This window comes from Garra rufa, chromosome 15 (genome assembly GCF_049309525.1).
Source record: "Garra rufa chromosome 15, GarRuf1.0, whole genome shotgun sequence".
NCBI classification, from domain to species: domain Eukaryota; kingdom Metazoa; phylum Chordata; class Actinopteri; order Cypriniformes; family Cyprinidae; genus Garra; species Garra rufa.
The window spans coordinates 40,334,749-40,354,517 of NC_133375.1; the positions used below are offsets into that span (position 1 = coordinate 40,334,749).

Below are 19,769 nucleotides of genomic sequence, written 5' to 3' on the forward strand. Positions count from 1 at the left end.
GCCTGAATAATCTGATCATGTCAGAGTTAAGCTAAACAGCCGTGCAAAACAGAATAACGTAATTATGCTAGCCTTTTAGAGGCATTTCGTCATTTCAGCTCTTAATGTGATGGTTCAGTCAATCGCTATTGCATTAGTTCATGCTCACAATGTCAGGGTCACAACCATTACTGCTGGTTTTGTTGACTGCCGACAAACAGATTTCGTCTTTAGTCACTTACCAGTGATGGTAATGTGCACAGCATTTCAGGCTCTTATACCCTTTGTAACAATTTACACCTCAGTTGAGCATAAACTGTAGAAAAACCACAAATTGTTACATGATAAAAGCCTTAAAGCTGAAGTGTGTCATTTTGTTACTTATTTCTCTTCAGGGGGACAATCTATCAATGGTTCACATGTAGATGATTTATTTAAACATCTGCCTTAAAGCAATAGTTCATCCAAAAAATTTCGATGGGACATAGGACCTAACTTTCAGGTAACAATATTGCATTTATTTAAGAAAATGACTGTGGAAACTCGCCGGTTGGCTAATTGCTAGTTTATAATGTGAGCATGTTTATCTTCCTTTAAACATTTACGCAGAGCTAAAATGTTATGTTTTATTACAACTAAACTAAATATCTCAATTTTGCATAAATTACAAAGAACACAAGACTGCTCCAAACATTTTACTCAGGATTGTTTTCAAGAACACTGACTGGAATTAGGAAGCTTAAGGAGGGTTCAGCGTTCAGTGTTTACCTGGACTCAAAGGCCTCACAAAAGTAAATTTTTCAAATTATGCTATATAGATTAAAATGCTTAAAAATTTGTGTTAAGAGCCTGCAGCTAGGTCGTAAGCCTCTTTCAGACCTTTATTATGAAATTAAGATAAACATGTTAAGTCATACAAAAAACAGTGGGTAGAAAGTTTTTTTGTGCAAAGCGATCAAAATATAACATTTATTTATTCGTTTGTTGTGTACTGTTTGAGGTCAACCCCTTTTAAAATCGCAAAATGATGTTCAGAACATTATTATTTGTTTCCGTTTTGCTTTAGACTAGGAAAATGTCATTTAGAGGAAGAACATGAGGAAGATGAAAGGTGAGCTTACGACCTAGCTGCAGGCTCTTAACACATTAAGCATTTTAATCTATATAACATTTGAAAAATATATCTTTTTCACTTAAGATCACAAGGTTTTCCTAAGGCCTTTGCGTCCAGGTAAACACCAAGAGAAATGTTTGGAGCAAAAATCTGTGTAATCTATACAAAATGGAGACATTTAGTTTAGTTGTTGTAGTAAAACAAAAATTTTTGCCTTGTGTAAGCGTTTAAAGGAAGATAAACATGTTCACCTTTAAGATTCATCCAATGGTGTAATCTGTTTAATTCATCAGGGTGCAAATGGCTTGTGTGATTAGAATAGCTACGTGGCTGAAACGAGCATTGGCGTGTATGTGGGTAGTAGACATTGCTCTCTTGCAATGTGACATGCTGTACTTCATCCAAGACTATTCTTGTATAATTATTATACATGACTCTTTTGTAAGTCATTTTAATTGAGAGATTACATGCAGCATGTGTTCTTTTAAAAATACATTTGTCACACAGCAGAGCCTTTAAGTAACCTGCAAAAGCTATTGTCCCTGTCATCTGACTCTTCAGTTTAATATTTACTCTAAAACAGAGAAACACTAATTTACTATGAAAAAAAAAAAAAAAAACAATGACCTACAGAAGTTATAAAAATATAACTTTATTAGATCATGTGATCCTTGACATACCCACTGAAAGCATTCACAGATGCTAGCATTAGCTTTGTGTGTAAACACCTTGAAGGATATTTTAAAATTAAATTTTACAAAAAAAAAGCAAGAAAAATATTTTAACACAGAATCCACACAATTATCAAATATACTCTCATATACATCTGATGTGTAATAGCGTACACTTTCCAAATGCATACATGTCATACATAAATATACAGCCAATTTTCCAAATATCTACACATCGTAAACGTTCCTCTCACATACACACACGCACGCACACACCACAAGCATGTGAACCTCTTAAAAAGTGGTTTAAGTGGGACTGCTTCTCCTCTCAACCACATCCCACACTTGTAATTACATTAAAAACTCAAAAGGGTGGAGTAATACTGTTTTAAATTAATAAATATGAAAGGAAAAGGTTTCGGTCTCCCCTAGCAAACCCTGTACTTTAAATTGCTTCGACAAAACACCCGTCTGACTTTTATATTTCATGTAATGAGAACCTGTTCTCCAAAAGCATCTTCATTAATTATTATCTCAAAGGAGAGGCATTTCTATGGTTGATCATTAACTTTGACAGTATTTTGATGTTGTTAAGCTTCAAAATTAATCTAGAACTGTAAAGTTACGCCTCAACTTAATTCCCAACATACTTCCCAAAATACAAACTGTTCGTTAGAGTTTGTTTTGGTCACTCATGCATTTGACCTTAGATCTCAGCTGGCATTCATCAGATGTCTATCCAAAGGATACAGATCGGGTGTCTTTTTAAATGGCAAGTAAACAGGCAAAACGTGCCATCTCAAGACTCATGTAACTTGAGGGCATCTCCCATTGGCCTTTTGCAAAGATAAACACTCCCACTGCATGACGTTAATGTTCTTCTTGATACGGAAACTTTCTTTTTTGGGATGCCTGTCCCTAATCAGATTGTTTTTCCGTTCTCGCTCATTCCTTCTCCATTTTTGGCTTCACAACCACATCGTTACCAACTACTCATTCATCACTGGACGGCAGAAACACTGTGATTCTTACAGACGTACTTGAGAAGTGTTCAACACCTGTTGTAGCCCTTGTCAAACACAACTTGACATTAGCAGTCCGTTTCAGATTGGTCTTTGACTTGAGCCTTGCAGGCGACATCATTTAAAGTACGGTCTAGTAAGGCCAAAGAACCCAAGGAACAGATGTGGGCTCCAAGTCCCTGCCAGAAACAGAAAACTCAAACAGCCCTCAATCCTGCCAGCAGGAAACAGACGCCAGTCCAGTGACTGAGAGGAAGACAACAAGAGAAGCATTTTGCAGCCCTTGCGAGCGTTAGTCTGTGTACTCCGCTACAATTGACAGCAGAACGGTGATGTCATCTGGTTTTCCTCCTTTGGAAAGAAAACAAAGAGGAAATTTGGTCAAGCAAATTTCAACATTAAAGATTTACTTAACATTTACAAACCCGTGGCACTGAATGCGTGTCAGTTAGGAGTTAAAAATGCATTAGTCCGATAATAAATTAAATGCACAGATTATGGATTAAAATTATTATATTATTATCCAATTTATTATCCATCAATTTCTCACCAATTTTAAATGAGAAAATCTTAAAAACTAAAATCGTGCTTTTGTTTATCTGATCAGTTATTTTTACATTCATGAATTATCCAAGGCAACTTACACTGCATTTGTAATGCATTCTTGGGGAATTAAACCATGACTTGGATGTTGCTAGCACAATGCACTACTGACTCTTTTGAAAATGCTTCATTTTCTTAAAGTAATTATGAATCATACCAAAATAATCATATTGAACCAGTGTTATTTTAGTATCATTGAAATCGCTTTTCTTAATATTTTGAAATGTAATTTTTTGAAATTGACAATTTTTTTGAAATTGTGTTTGGCATTTTTTATTAGATGTCTATATACGGTTGAAGTCAAAAGTTTACATACACCTTGCAGAATATGCAAAATGTAAATTATTTGACCAAAATAAAAGGATCATACAAAATACATGTTGCTTTTTTATTTAGCACTGACCTGAATAAGATATTTCACATACACTTGATTCTTAACACTGTGTTGTTACCTGAATGATCCACAGCTGTGTTTTGTTTAGTGATATTTCTTCATGAGTCCCTTGTTTGTCCTGAACAGTCTAACTGCCTGCTGTTCTTCAGAAAAAACCTTTAGGTCCCACAAATTCTTTGGTTTTCCAGCATTTCTGTGTGTTTGAACCCTTTTCCTTTGTGAGATCCATCTTTTCACACTGAGGACAACTGAGGGACTCATATGCAACTATTACAGATGGTTCAAATGCTCACTTATGCTTCAGAAGGAAACACGATGCATTAACGATGTCAGGGGGTGAAAACTTTTTGAATTTGAAGATCAGGGTAAATTTAACCCATTTTGTCTTCTGGTAAACATGTAAGTAGCTTCTGAAGGGCGGTACTAAATGTAAAAAATATGATATTTAGGCAAAATAGGAAACATGCACATCTTTATTCTGTTAAAAGGTTTACACCTCCGGCTCTTAATGCATTGTGTTTCCTTCTGGAGCATCAGTGAGTGTTTGAACCTTCTGTAATAGTTGCATATGAGTCCCTCAGTTGTCCTCAGTGTGAAAAGATGGATCTCAAAATCATACAGTCATTGCTGAAAAAAACAAAGAATTTGTGGGACCTGAAAGCAGGCAGTTTAACTTCTCAGAAAAAAACAAGGGACTCATGAACAACTATCCAAAAAACACAGTTGTGGATCATTAAGGTAACAACACAGTGTTAAGAATCAAGTGTATGTAACTTTTGAACAGGGTTATTTTTTATAAATTCAACTATTATTTTCTCTTGTGGACTATATGTTAACGTTTTTTAATGTGAAATATCTCATTCAGGTCAGTACTAAATAATAAAAAAAAAAACATCCATTTTGTACGATCCCTTAATGTGTGGTTTTATCTCAGTTATTTTATCTCCGTTAACAGTGATTTTATTTCAAGTAACAAAATATTTTTTTTTAGTATTTAACCAAATAGTTCAACTATAACTCTCAATCAAATTTCCAAATACGCTGATCTAATAAACTGCATACTTGCAATGCAATGTAAATGCATGTCAAATGCGTAAATGTAAATACACTGCAACATTTTGCAGAGAACTGCCATACACTCGTAGTGCCAATGATGGCTTTGGGCAAGACCATTATCTCCCAGGAAAAGCAATAGTTGATGCTTGAATATATGAACATATCTCACCTCTGACATTCAAGCCATTATCGCAGGCAAACTGTGCAAATGGAGACATGTAATTGGGGTCGTATGCTAGAACATGGGCCTGTTCTGCAATACTCTTGGCTGTTTGCTGGATGCTTTCATAGTTGGTATTCTGAAAGCAGAGCACACAATTCGTATCAGTGTTGCTGGAAGACAGAAAAGTGGACAGAGGGAAGTATTGTTCGTAGATCTTCCGGTACCTTGAGCTTTTTGAGTTCCTGTAAAATCATGTAGTCTGGCATGTTGTCAAAGAGACCATCTGTAGCTGTGAGTATGATGTCACCCAACTGGACATCGAAGGACGAGCTATCGGCAGCCTCAGGGCTGTGGGAAACGAGAGAACAGAAAGTTGTCACTTAGAAATGCAAGTAAACTTTCAATAGTTTAGTTATGAAATGTGATATTCTGGATTTGATGGCTGACATCAAAAAAAAAAAAAAAGAAAGATTCAATGCTCAGGAACACAATGATCCATCAAAACATACTCCATACTTTGTTAAAATGTTGTTTGCTGACCATATTTAGGAGCTCAAGTTTAGAGGAATAAAAGCAGTATCACTCTAAGAAGCTTATAGCTTGATCCTCATTACAGTATAAAGTACACGGAAACATGCAGATCAGCTGTGAAGTGTCGTGCTCGGTTCCAGGAAGTCTGCGCCAGACGCTATGTACACTGACTCTACGAATACACTGGCTGTCTTTCCCTCCGTCTGTGCCAGATCGGTCGGTCAGTCCCAGGTCACATGGTTTAAACATGATACTTATTTTGTATTAAAAAATTCTGGATGGAAATGGAAATGGTTTGAGATTTAGACCCACAAATTGAAGAATATTTGGCCTCAGAGAACTTCTTCCACTAACTCATCTGTCAAAGAGAAACCAGCTAATGTCAGGATTTGCAGAGGCCATGCTGAGGTTGTCTCCATTAGCTCCATTGGCAAGATTTAAAACTGACCAGATATAGCTCAGAGTGTAAAAAGTCCAACAACACCGCTTAACCCTTTTTAGGGTCATGTTTACCTATTAACTACGTGTTTCAGAGTATAGCGCATCATTGTGTTCATTTACACATGAGCAGCTCATTATCCGTAATTGTTTTCAGCGTCACAGAGCAGCTCAGTTCACAGTAAATGCTGCTCCACACAGACTGCATCTGCTCTGAGTTTAGGCTGCTTTAATGTGCTTTTGTTAATGCAACATGTGCTCACCATCTTTCAGATTTGTAAATAGAAATGCTTACAAAAAGAAAAGAGAATCTTTAAGGGCTCTCTGCGGTTTTCCGGCTAAATAAAAGTTTGATGGTTTAACATTTAAAAATGGAGAAATTAAGCCGTATATATTATTATTGTAATTTTAGTTATGTAAAAAAATAATTACATACTCCAATATTAGATTATTGTACAGTAAAATATTACAAACCTTATAATTTTAATTCCGATTTTTAGTTAATGTTTATATTTTTTATTTAGTAATATACACATCAGTCAAAAGTTTTTTAACAGTAAAATGTTTTTTTTTTTAAGAAGTCTCTTCTGCTCACCAAACCTGCATTTATTTGATCCAAAAATACAGCAAAAGCAGTAATATTGTGAAATATTTTTTACTATTTAAAATAGCTGTTTTTTATTTGAATTTTAAAATGCAAGTCCTGTGATCAAAGCTAAATTAATACTTTTATATTTCAAAAGAGTTCTGTTTCAGATAAATGCTGTTCTTCTGAACATTCTATTCATAAAGAAACCTGAAAAAAATTCTGCTCGGCTGTTTTCAAAATCATCATCATCATAATAATAATAATAATAATAATAAATGTATTTTGAGCAGTAAATCAGAATATTAGAATGATTTCTAAGTAATGATGCTAAAAATTCAGCTTTGAAATCACATGAATAAATTACATTTTAAAATATATTCAAATAATAAAAAGTTATTTTAAACCGTAAAAATATTTCACATTTTTACTCTTTTTGCTGTACTTTGGATCAAATAAATGCAGGCTTGGTGCGCCAAAAAGTCTTCCTTAAGAAAACATTAAAAGTTTTACTGTTCAAAAAATTTTGACTGGTCGTGTATAACAAATAATAAATAATGAATAATAAAATAATAAATAATAATTTATTATTTTATAGCCATATTGATTTGCAATAAAAAGTATCACATTTTAAACTAATTACAATTTCACTTTTTTTTTGCTATTTTTTTCCCCCCGCCTGAAGTAACAAAGATATTCGATTTTGCACAGTAACATGAACATTACACAGTAGACAATTTGTAAAGTGATCATAATTGTCTTTTAAATGTATCATTAAATATGATTATTTTCCGGTGGCTAATATTGTTGAAGATTCAGCCTAGCTGCATCACAAATCACACATGTGAGAGCATTTTAAAAGTCCATGCTCAAATCACATCTGTATATTTCATGTTATAGGTTAAAGGATACAGGTTAACAAGTTACAAATTAAAATGTCTTTTAAAATGTGTTAAAGTCTAAACCAGGGGCTGAATTTAGTAACATAATCATTGCAATCATGCAAATTGCATTGTCTCCAGACTGTGTTTCCAATTTACTAAAATTTTCCAACGTGGTACTTTTGTTTTTGATGGTTTCAATCAGTCAACATTGCAATCAAATCAAAAGCATGATTCAATCTGAATTATTAATATAGAATATTATTAATGATCAATTAATTTAAAAAAACGTAACATCTTAAAAAGTTAGAGAATAAATCAATGTTTTAAATTATATTGCGATAGTATAGTAGTTATTGGCTAAAAGTGGTTAAGCTAAGATTTTATCCATTTTTAGGGTATATTAACTTAGTATATAATTATCAAATGTTTCTTTTGACAGTTAAAGCTGTTCTGATGTGAAATAAGAGCAAAGATTTACATATCCTAAACTTCAAAGTAGACGCTGCTGTGTTCACGCCGAGTGACTCATTTCTCACAGGGAGGAACTGATAATCCAATAACCAGGCTCTCAGAGTGAGGACCTAATCATGCTCTCATTCTGACAGCCAGCAGATTACGTCTCGCTCGCGTCTAGTATGGGGACACAATGCTGTTGCATAATCAGAAAGCGAGAGGAAAAAGTCTATAACAGAGCAAACAGTCTCACCTGTCACTGAGGACAGAGCCCTCAGCCTCAGGAGGGGCGATAGAAAGCTGGAAAGGGGTGTTGAAGTAGTGCTGCTGTTCGTCAGACCTGTGGACCACCTCTCCACCTCGAACCACCAGAAAGCCAGAGTCACCCAGGTTTGCCGTGTGTAGCTGGTGGCTCTGCCTGTCTAGTACCACGATACACGCTGTACTGCTTCCTAAAGACAAGAAAGATGCTTAGTCACCTTATAAAATGATCATTTTTTATCTATCTAAAATGCACGGTAGAGGCATGATGTTCACTTTAAAGGGAAAATCAACCTACAAATTGCTTACTTAAATTATTTAAAGTATTTAACTCTTGTGCTCTGCTAAAATCACTCACTGGGTATAATACAATGGGTATTTACGTATAAGAGTATAATACAATGGCGTTTTAGTGGCACATAAAAAAAATAAATCTAAGATTATGAGAATAAAGTCGAAATACTACAAGAATAAAGTCGAAATGCTGCAAGAATAAAGTCGAAATACTACGAGAATAAAGTCGAAATACTACGAGAATAAAGTCGAAATACTACGAGAATAAAGTCGAAATACTACGAGAATAAAGTCGAAATACTACGAGAATAAAGTCGAAATACTACGAGAATAAAGTCAAAATACTACGAGAATAAAGTCGAAATACTACAAGAATAAAGTCGAAATACTACGAGAATAAAGTCGAAATACTACGAGAATAAAGTTGAAATACTACAAGAATAAAGCCCAAATACTATGAGAATTTAAATTGTAGACATAAAAATGATTTAAGAGTATAGCTTATATTATGCATGCAAAAGGCCTGAATAGAGAGCACCAGGAGAAGTTGCCAGGCTGAACAAAACAACTTCTTACTCAGCTCACACACCCAATAGATATTCCTTTGGGGGCGCCAGCTCTCTTATTTAACCCTTTTTAATGCACTACAAATATGTGTGCGATTATTAGCAGAAATCATACCTTGTGTCATACTCGCGGGGACGGTATGCTTGGAAAAAATATTTAATGTCTTTGATTGCATTCGTTATTTGTAATATAAAACAAAGTCTCAGCTTTCAAAATCAGTTTTATAGCAAAATACAAACCACGTGCCTTACAATAATGTGTTTTAAGCTCTTTAATGTGGCGTGACGGATCGCTGTATTCATGGGAATCAATTCATTGAATTATACTTGTTTTCTTTGTGAAAATTCCACAACCTATTCTGCAAAAACGTCTGTGGCGTCCAATCTTTCATTCCTAACGTGTATTTAATCACAAACAACAAAACGTTCTAAAGGTTGAAATGGATTCGTTATATATAACATACGTTATTTTGTTTTCTTTTTCTAAAAGTATATGAAGTGAAGTGAGTGACTATTCGGAAGCTGTTTTATTTACAGTATACGGTAGGGCTGGGTATTGTGACCAATTTGGCAATTCGATTCGATTCTTATTTTTATGGTTTCGATTCGATTCGATTTCGATTTTGATTCGATTCGATTCAATATCGATTAGCTATCAATATTTCATTTAAAATGTTAGTTTTGCAGACATGGGATCCATATTTTGATATAAATGCTGGTAACTGAAACTCTCCTACTTAAGTTTATTACTGAAATACACATCAACATTAATAATAGGGTGCACAATTGTTTATTTTAAACAACTTTTATTTTAAATGAACACTGTAACAAGAATTCAAAATTATGTGCATCCATTGTACACCATGTAAACAAACTGCAAAATGCACATTACTGGAAAAAAATTAAAAGACTGTAAATGTGCAACAGTGAAATCTATTAAGAACTTCAAACATGTTTAAGAAATAAAACATTTTTCTAAATTCAAAACGTTCAAAACAGGCCCATCATAAAGCCCTTGTCTGCATATACAAAACATTCTAACTGTCCATAAAACTAACAGTTCTTAACTACAGCCTAAACATTTTTGATCACCAGATTTTTCTGCAAAAAAAAAAAAAAGCAGCTGATCAACATGTTCTGATCTGATCTAAGGCAGCTCCTTTGCGCTGTGATTAGATCACCAGCGGTTGAGAAAACTCTCAGCAGGAACACTAGTGACACCTTCTGGACGAGAGGGGAATAAATATCCTCTTACGTGAAGCACGTGCATTAAGAATCGATTCGGGGATTTCCCGAATCGATATCGTTGCGTTAAACTGAAGATCGATTAAAATCGGAGAATCGATATTTTTTACCCAGCCCTAGTATACGGTAATATAGTGTATAGGGATACACCGAAATGAAAATTCTTGGCCGAAGCTGAACAAAATTAAACACTGGGTTGAAGGCTGATTCTGAACACTTTAATAAATTAAGTATAAATTAAATAGCCAATATTAGCTTTTTACAGTTTTACCTTGCTTTTCAAAGAAAAGAAAAAAACAATTACAAATAGGGCTGGGCCGATAAACGATATCATATCGAATCGCGATAAAATTTATGTTAATAACGATGATAAGCTCTAGACATTTTTTGCTCGATATGTATTAATCCAAGAGCCAATCACACAGCAGAAATATGCGACAGCGGCCAATCAGCGTGCAGCATGCGTGTGCACGTCAAAGTACAAAGTTCATTTCCTACCGCACTTTGCGAAGCAACCCTACACCAGGACGACAAAAAAAAGAGTGGAAGCAGCGACGAAAGAGAAACTAACCTCGATTTATTATCCAAAGATGTTGAAGTTGTCGACAAAAAAAGGTAGCACGAATTCCGTAAGTGGTTTGACTATCTGAAAAGTGACACTCACCTCAGCTGAGAGTTTGGCGCGATTGTTAAAACTGAAACCGAAAGCAAAAAACGCACGCGCATTCAAAAGCAATTTTAATCCCCCTTGTTTAGAGAGTGACTCCGCAATGCGCGCAAATTAGGCTAAATGACATATCTAGGCTGTTATCAGAATGTAGACTATAATAGGTTGTGTATGTCTATAGCTCTGTATCATGCTTGAAATATTCCGTCTCTGTTTGCACTTTGAATAATGAGAGAGTAGCCTACTTTGATTATGGCTGAATTGTCTGCACTTAATACGATTAAGAAAGAACTGTGTCGTAATTTTTTGATATTTATTTTGTTTCAAAATGCAGTGGTTGCCTCTAATTTAAATAGCTCAACCTATAATAGAGAAAATAAACAATTGTGTTTATAATAATAAATAATAAATAAATAAATAAAATTATTGTAAAAACATAATTTGTAATACATTTATGTTTACATTTTGTACATTTACTCTCATTTACCATACTCTGTCACAACTTTTTTTTTTTTCATTTATTTTAGTAAGTTATTTTAATTTTTAAGGCCAAATCTGTAATCTACTTTTGTTAATAAACTATACTTAAAAATGTAATTTAATGAATCCTTTAATTTTTGTGGCTTTAGTCATTGTTGGGATACTATTTTAAAGCTGGCAACATCAACAGCTTATATCGAAATATATATCGTTATCGTTCAATATGGGGAAAAATTATCGAGATTACATTTTTGCCATATCGCCCAGCCCTAATTACAAAACAACAATTTAAAAATATTTATTTAACACTGAACATTTTTTAACATTCTAGTAGACATTATAGCATACCAGTATAGCACAATTTAACTTAAAATTAATAAGTTAGTAAAATAATATTCTTTGGTCATTTTTAAAAACCCCTTTTTGAATCAGGCATGTGTTTTTAATGTACAAATAAATGCAGCCTTGCTGAGCAAATGAGAATGTTATAATAAATGTATTAATAGAGTTGTTGTAATGATTGTTATCATTATTTTTGTTACTTTTTTATTTTATTTTACAGAACAACATTAAAATTACAATACTAACATTTATGAAGAAGACCTCAGTACTACGTTTTGCTGACAGCAGCAGATTTATGAATGATTCTCATCATGCAGGTTTCCCTCGCGCTTTGGACTTTGAACCCTGGAATACATACAATGCGTGTGTGTATTAGACAACATAACGGTTTGTAGTTTATTTACTAATGGTTTAAGGCCATTTCGTGATTTCAGTCATCATACAGTAACCAGCAACAACCACCCCTTTCTCTTCTCATGGAAGACATGCGATGCGACACTAAATAGTCTCAGCTTTAAGTGCTTGTAATGATTTTTGCGTCTTTCTCAGACAGTTTTAAATGATTCCACACTACCGAACTTGTTTGCTGCATTAGTGCGCACCTCTATTTGATCGCGTCACGTCATTGTTCGGTATGATTTATTCGGCCGAACACCGAAATAACTTTTTTGCTATTTTTGGCTGAATAGTTTCGGTTGCCAAACACTCTGTGCATCCCTGTAATATACTAAATGATTCGACTTAATACTTAATGTCTACCATTCATTATTTGTCATCGTGTTTTTCCTCTTTATTTCACATTTATAACAAAATATAAAAGTGAAGGAATATCAAACAGGCATGGGTAAAAAAAAAAAATAGTACAGCCTAATTTAACGAAACAAATGTCTCAATATTGTAATCGGAAAGATGACTGACTCGCCACTTAAACCGAAGTGAATACAGTGATCTGTCATGCCACATTAAAGTGCGTGAAAAACACATTATTATAAGACATTGTTTGTATTTTGCTTTAAAACTGACAGAAAGCTGAGACTTTGGAATATCTCCCAGTGCTCTCAATCTGGGCCATTTGCATGTGCAATAGGCTAATATACTCTCAAAATATGACTTTAATCTCATAATTGCTACAAATTAATTATTGTGATTTTGATTTATTCTTGTAATTGCAACTTTAATGTCATAATTACATTTTTTTTTTGTGTGGCACTAAAACGCTATCGTATAACAACCCATTGATGGCAATAAAAAAAAAAAAAAAATTTGAAGAGTGTTATATGAAACCTGGAATATCCCTTTAAAAAGGCCAAGCCACTAAAAACTGCCGTTTAGTTTTGAATCTGCGCCGATTTACCGAAATCCAATCTTGTGACCCGGTGCACTCTCTGTTCGTGACTCATCCAGCCCACAGCGTGTTTTTGAGAGCATGCTGTACAATGACTCATTTCTGTCCATTATATTTTAGTTACGGCTTTGATCTCATCCTGAGAGAAATGAGCCAAGGCCCTTCCCAAAAACCATTTCCCTCCCAAGTCAGGAAAAACAAAACTTTACTCTTGATTGTCCCGGAAAATAGCATCCATTCCGCATTTTTATGGCATATCTGTGTGTCAGTCTCACATGTCTGTGCTTGTAGAGTAAAATTAAGCTGCCATTGCACTCAAACACCTTAAGTGGGAATGATAGTCTGATGCTTAAATTACATCACAGTCTGTGGATACTCTTTTTGTAGGGAGAGAGGGATTTAAAGCATGCAATTTTGTTGAACTTCTATTGAAAACTTCAAAACTGAACTTTGTTTTGTTGCGAAAACATGACGCATGCTCTCCTGTTTACGCAAGCTTTTTAATGGAAGCGAACGGAACACAAAATTGCACGACCGCACCTTAATTGAAGCCAGAGCATAATGCTGCAAACACATTACGATCTGATCTCTTCGTAAAAAACAAACAAACAAAAAAAACGTGTTTTAGATTTTTAACAAATCTAAAAAGCTTAAATGCAAATACTTTTTCTGTGACTTCCATTTCTAGCTTTGAAATGAATTCACTTCATAATCCATAATCTAAAGATGAATGTGCTCACCTAATAGTGGTACTTTGTTCTGAAGTAGCTCATAATAGCTGGTGGTGAGGATTCCCACCGGGTTGCTTGGCACAAATCGCCCTTCTTTGACTAGCCGCTCACACGTCCTCATAAGCGTCCCAGAGAACTGAGAGGGATCGACCCCATAGTCACGCCAGCCACCTACTCCATCAGCCACACCTACGGGTGATAGAAAAGAAACACAGTTAGGATCAGAAAGCTGCGTTTTACAAATGATTAACAAGCAACATCACAACATCTGTTTTCAGTGTCACTAATATTTTAGAGACTGTTTATAGAAAAAAATTAATACTTTTATTCAGCAAGGATTCATTAAATCAAGTGACAGTAAAAATATTTAGTATGTTACAAAAAATTATATTTTAAATAAATGCTTTGTTTCCACAAAAATATTAAGCAGCGTAGCCGTTTTTAACATTAATAATAATACACTACCAGTTAAAAGTTTTTGAACACTATGATTTTAATATTTAGTCTATTCTGCTCACCAAGCCTGCATTTATTTGATCCAAAGTACAGCAAAAACAATGTTTTAAAATGTAGTTTATACATGTAATCAAAGCTGAATTTTCAGCATCATTACTCCAGTCTTCAGTGTCACATGTTCCTTCAGAAATCATTCTAATATGCTAATTTGGTGTTCCATTTCAGAAAATGCTGGTCTTCTGAACTTTCTATTCATAAAAGAAAACTGAAACCCTTTTTTTGAGCAGCAAATCAGAATATTAGAGTGATTTCTAAAGGATCATGTGACTGGAGTAATGATGCAAAAAAAATAGCTTTAAAATCACAAGAATAAATTACGTTTTAAAATATATTCAAATAGAAAACAGTTTTTTTTAAATAGTAAAAATATTTCAAATTGTACTGTTTTGCTTACTGTTCAAAAACTTTTGACTGGTAGTGTACATATTTATAGAGCAAATCCGATTTCTGAAGGATCATATGACACTGAGGAGTAATATGATTTTGACCAGCTTAATCTAGATCAAACTGAATTATCTAGTAATATTTAGATTTGAGCAAGAGCTAAAAACCGGCCTCTGTTTTCTGATGAGAAAATTGGTTAACTCACAATAAGGAAATAGACTTTGAAAGATTCCCACCATTTTTATGTAGAATAATAGCATTTTAAATGTTTATATAGAGTACAGTGGCTATATTTAATGGTACACTAATATATTAATAACGCATGTTTAATAATGAATAAAATTTTAGTTGTAATGTTCATAAGGTTTCATTTAATTTCAGTTCAATTTAAAATGTTTTGTGCCATCCTGCGATTGTATTATATAGGCATAATATCAGCATTCAGCCATTGATAAGCATACATCAATCAACTGAAATGATTTGCAGATTGTAAGATGCGCCAGCCAGTTTTGAATATGGAGAAAGCAAACGCTTGCAGCCTAAACCCCACAGATGTCATGTGCATATCCAAATCTGTCAACCAGACATGGAATTTTCCCTACAAAACCCTCCCAGCTTCCCTTCTGACAGACAATGAGCAGGAACCCTTGTTTGTGACCATACAAGGCAAGTCCTCTCGCATCGACCTGCATCCTCTCGTCATCTCGCCTCTAAACGCACCACTGGGATTTGCACAGTTTGAAATTGCACAAAAGCCTCGGTTCTTGCTTTTTACTGTCAAAGGTAAGAGGCCATGACAGAACCCTGCCCGTGTTTGAGCTGTAGAAGAGGATTTATATCCTGGGTTAATTTGACTTTGACGTATGGCTGTCCAAGTAGGCCTTGGCAGACGTTAAGAGACCTTCTAACATGTTTCCGTTTGAATTGTAGGCGTAGTTCTTATGTGAGAGCTAAATGACAGACAAAACAGGTACTAATTGACTAATCTTCTTTTTAATTTTATTCCCAAATGAAGCATGAACTAAAAGATTTGCTTTATTTGAAGCACAGTCATTACTCAAGACAAAGGCAGACTGAAACCCTGGTCTGTGGCCTTCAGTGTTCATCTTTTGTTTTGCACCCACATCTTTCAGGCAGACTTCCTTGTAACTAAATAGTAGGCTTTGAGTTACATAAAAACTAATGTGCACTCTTGATAACCCCAGCAGTTAAACTTCTCAGATGTTAACAGGGCTATAAGGTAATGAAAGAGGATTAAAAATGGTATCATTGCAAATTCCAGCAGCAATATCAAATGAACTACTTTCACTACTACTCATGTTTACAGTTTAATTTAAAGCACAAGCCACTTTGAGATGTCAAACTTAGTTTGTGTAGCCTTTTTGAATAGCCATCTCACTTTGTGTTCATAACCCTCCATATAACAGTACAGCAAGTACTATGTGGTGCTTTTTTAGTCACATGGAGTACGAAACAGGCTCCCACTCGTTTTATACTGTTAGTGATTGTTGACAGCTGCAGCAAAAAAAAAAAAAAACATGTTCAAGACAAGCAGTAACACACGTTTAATATATATATTTAAATAAATAGGTGACCACAAAACCAGTCATACATTTTTTGAAACTGAATAATTAAGCTTTCCATTGGTGTATGGTTTGTTAGGACAGGACAATATTTGGCCAAGATACAACTATTTGAAAATCTGGAATCTGAGGGTGCAAAAAAATCTAAATATTGAAAAAAATTGCCTTAAAAGTTGTCCAAATAAAGTTCTTAGCAATGCATATTACTAATCAAAAATGATGTTTTGATATATTTATGGTAGAAAATGTACAGAATCTCTTCATGGAACATGATCTTTACTTAATATCCTAATGATTTTTGGCATAAAGGAAAAATCAATAATTTTGGCTATTGCTACAAATATACCAGTGCTACTTAAGACTGGTTTTGTTTTCTTTTGTCACATATGACAAAGAAACGAATCAAAGGGGAAGAATAAAGAAATAAACATTCATAAATAGGAAAGCAGATAATGCTAAAAAAAAAAATCTTTTAATATAATAATGAGCTAGAAGAAGTTAGTCAGTTTCAATTAAAAAATGGAAAAACTTATAATAATAATAATAATTTGAAAGCATACTCTTAAAATAACTGTAATTTCAGTAAGCTTATTGGACGCGTTGTTCTTAACGCTACTGACGTCACAATGAAAAATGTTACTTTGTTGCAAGGAGTGTTCTTATAAAATTCCACAGAACGTTCATAGCGGCCCGTTTGATGTCACTGTTACAAAATGTTACAAATTCTAAAAGAACTGTTATTTTGTATCAGTGTGTCCTTCGTTAAGTATAGTAACATCAATAAATATTATAAATATATAGCAGTTATAAAACTGAAGGTTTGTAATATGTCTTATGAAACGCTTTTCTGTATTATAATGAAATGCGTTAGAAATTAATGTTAAAGAAACAGGTTTTTGCTAATAACTTACACTATGATGGCTATGAAGGCTTTGTTGGTGCACCTATACAGGCCACCGATGTGCGACAGTTGTGACGTCAGAAGCGATTCAACCACGATACCAGAGACCAAACCAGTTCTCCCAAAACAAATGATTTTTGCATGTAACGCGAACAGCCTTTATTCGTTTTAAGTATTACATACCTAACACATCAGCAGACCTGTGTCTGGCAATAAAGCAGGCGTCGTCTCCATAACACATCCCTTTCTTCAAGATCCCCTTGCGAAAATCCTTCCCGAAGCCGAAGCTGGCCGACACCAGGCTGTAATCGCGGCTGTCAGTTTGAGAGAGTCCGCCGATGACCGCCCGGGCCACCAGTCTGCCGTACGAGAGAACGGACAACATCACCCCCGGAGTCCGCTGCAGGGTTAGTTTGTGTTAGTTAGAGTAGCCTACTAACAACAGATCCACGGTTTGAGCTGTCGTCTGGAGATGTCACAACAACCGCATCCACGATGTCAATCAACAATGTTAAAACAGCATCAACGTTCAAATTCTCGAATCAGACACATTTAGCTCTCCATAGCGATCGATCCGATGCGATTCAGAACATCCAAGTCGATCCTGGTTTTATAAAGCTCGTTCTTCTCGCGCTGAGCCCCATTGCTGCGCGCTCCCGCTCGCTTGTCTGTTCGTCGTGAACTGCTGCCGAAGGCCGCGGCGCGACTGAAGTCTTGTGACTGCTTTGACGTCAGACGCCGTTACGCAACTCGTCTACCTTTAATGGAGTATGAAAAAACACCAATGAAAGACACTTGTTGAAATACACAGGCCATCGAGTTCGTTTATTATGGGGTTCCATTTGTGCCGAAAAAGAGTCGACTGCCTTGTGCTTTGTACTATACATTTGTCTTTGTCTTCAGTCATTGCCTACTTGTTCAGGTAAATCAGTATGTTGATGTGCATGTTGTTTGTTGACGTCGTCTTAATCTGTCGTCCTGCTTTCCTTTTCTCTGTTGTTTTATTGTTGTCCTAACTGTCATTTTGTTCTGTCGTCCTGTTCTGTCGTCTTGTTTTGTCGTCCTATTCTGTCCCTGTTCTGTCGTCCTGTTCTGTCCCTGTTCTGTCATCTTGTTCTGTCGTCTTATTCTGTCGTCCTAATGTTGTGTTGTTCTGTCATTTTTAAGTGCGGTAAAGTTAGTTTTAGATTTGATAATCGCTGCATATTCGACTAAGATGCTTTAGGGATCATCTGCAAATTTACCTCACAGTACAAAACGAAGTCCAATAATTCATTCAAATTAATGTTTACAGGACTATCGTAAATGCCTAGTGGGTAACTTGACTAAATAAATGTTGCCAATTGGAACTATTGTGTAAAGCCAGATATTGGCAAAATATATTAAGTCAGTTTGCTCACCGTTTGCTCGTTTTGTACTGTGAGGTAAATTTGCAAATGATCCCTGAACCATCCTAGTCGAATATGTAGCAAATATCAAATCTAAAACTAACTTTACTGCACTTAAAGATGACAGAACAACAAGACATTATGACGACAGAATAAGATGACAGAACAGGACAGCAGAACAGGACGACAGAATAAGACGACAGAATAAGATGACAGAATAAGACGACAGTTCGGACAACAGTGAAAACAACAGAGAAAAGCAAAGCAGGATGAAAGATTAAGACGACGTCAACAAACAACATGCACGTCAACATATACTGATTTACCTGAACAAGTAGGCAATGACTGTAGACAAAGACAAATGTATAGTACAAAGCACAAGGCAGTCAACTCTTTTTCGGCTTAAATGGAACCCCATAGTTTATAACATTAATACGTGAATATTAAACCTGATAGCACTTTGTAATCAATATCATTAACAATTTTGCATAAAAGTTTGATTTACTGACTGAAAACGTCAGGATGTAACTAATCTGTAAGTAAATGCTGAGCTATCCTTGAATGTACACACAGGAGTGTACACATTTTAAAAGGTAAAGAATATTTTACAAATATTATATACACTACTGTTCAAAAGTTTGGGGTCAGTACATTTTTGTTTCTTTTTTTTTTAAGAAATTAATACTTTTATTCACCAAGGATGTATTAAGTTAATAATTTAAAAGTTTATCAAAAGTTAATAATAAATAATTTACATTGTTATAAAAAATTATATTTTGAAAAAACACTGTACTTTTTAAACTTGTTATTCATAAAAGAATCCTGAAAAAAAAATCACAGGTTCCAAAAAATATTTGGCAATAAAAAAACAATATTACTGTTTTTTTCTGTATTTTTAATCAAATAAATGCAGCCTTGATGAGCATAAGAGACTTCTTTAAAGACTATTACAAGTCTTACTGACCCCAAAATTTTGAACGGTAGTGTATATTGACTGATGAATATTAACCCTTTTTGTATTTTTGTGGTGATGCAGATAAAAAAATACGCTTGGCCTATGTTTGTTTCTGTTTGTTTTGGTGCTGTCTTGATATTGCAGGTCCTTCTTTGGTAAAATACAAAGAGGTTCCGTTTCTGTTCAGGTTCTGGTTAGAAACAATCATTTAATATCT

General features: G+C 34.6%; 1 protein-coding gene across 1 annotated transcript; it reads right to left on the reverse strand.

Moving 5' to 3' along the window:
• Positions 1-1,721: 1,721 nt before the first annotated feature.
• On the reverse strand, positions 1,722-17,904 carry pptc7a (protein phosphatase targeting COQ7 a). The gene is made up of 6 exons (XM_073819118.1): positions 17,393-17,904; positions 13,835-14,014; positions 8,148-8,346; positions 5,227-5,350; positions 5,009-5,138; positions 1,722-3,137 (listed from the first exon to the last, which is right to left on the reverse strand). The coding sequence occupies exons 1-6, from the start codon at positions 17,592-17,594 to the stop codon at positions 3,079-3,081; spliced, it is 894 nt and encodes a 297-aa protein (XP_073675219.1). The 5' UTR covers positions 17,595-17,904; the 3' UTR covers positions 1,722-3,078.
• Positions 17,905-19,769: the final 1,865 nt, after the last annotated feature.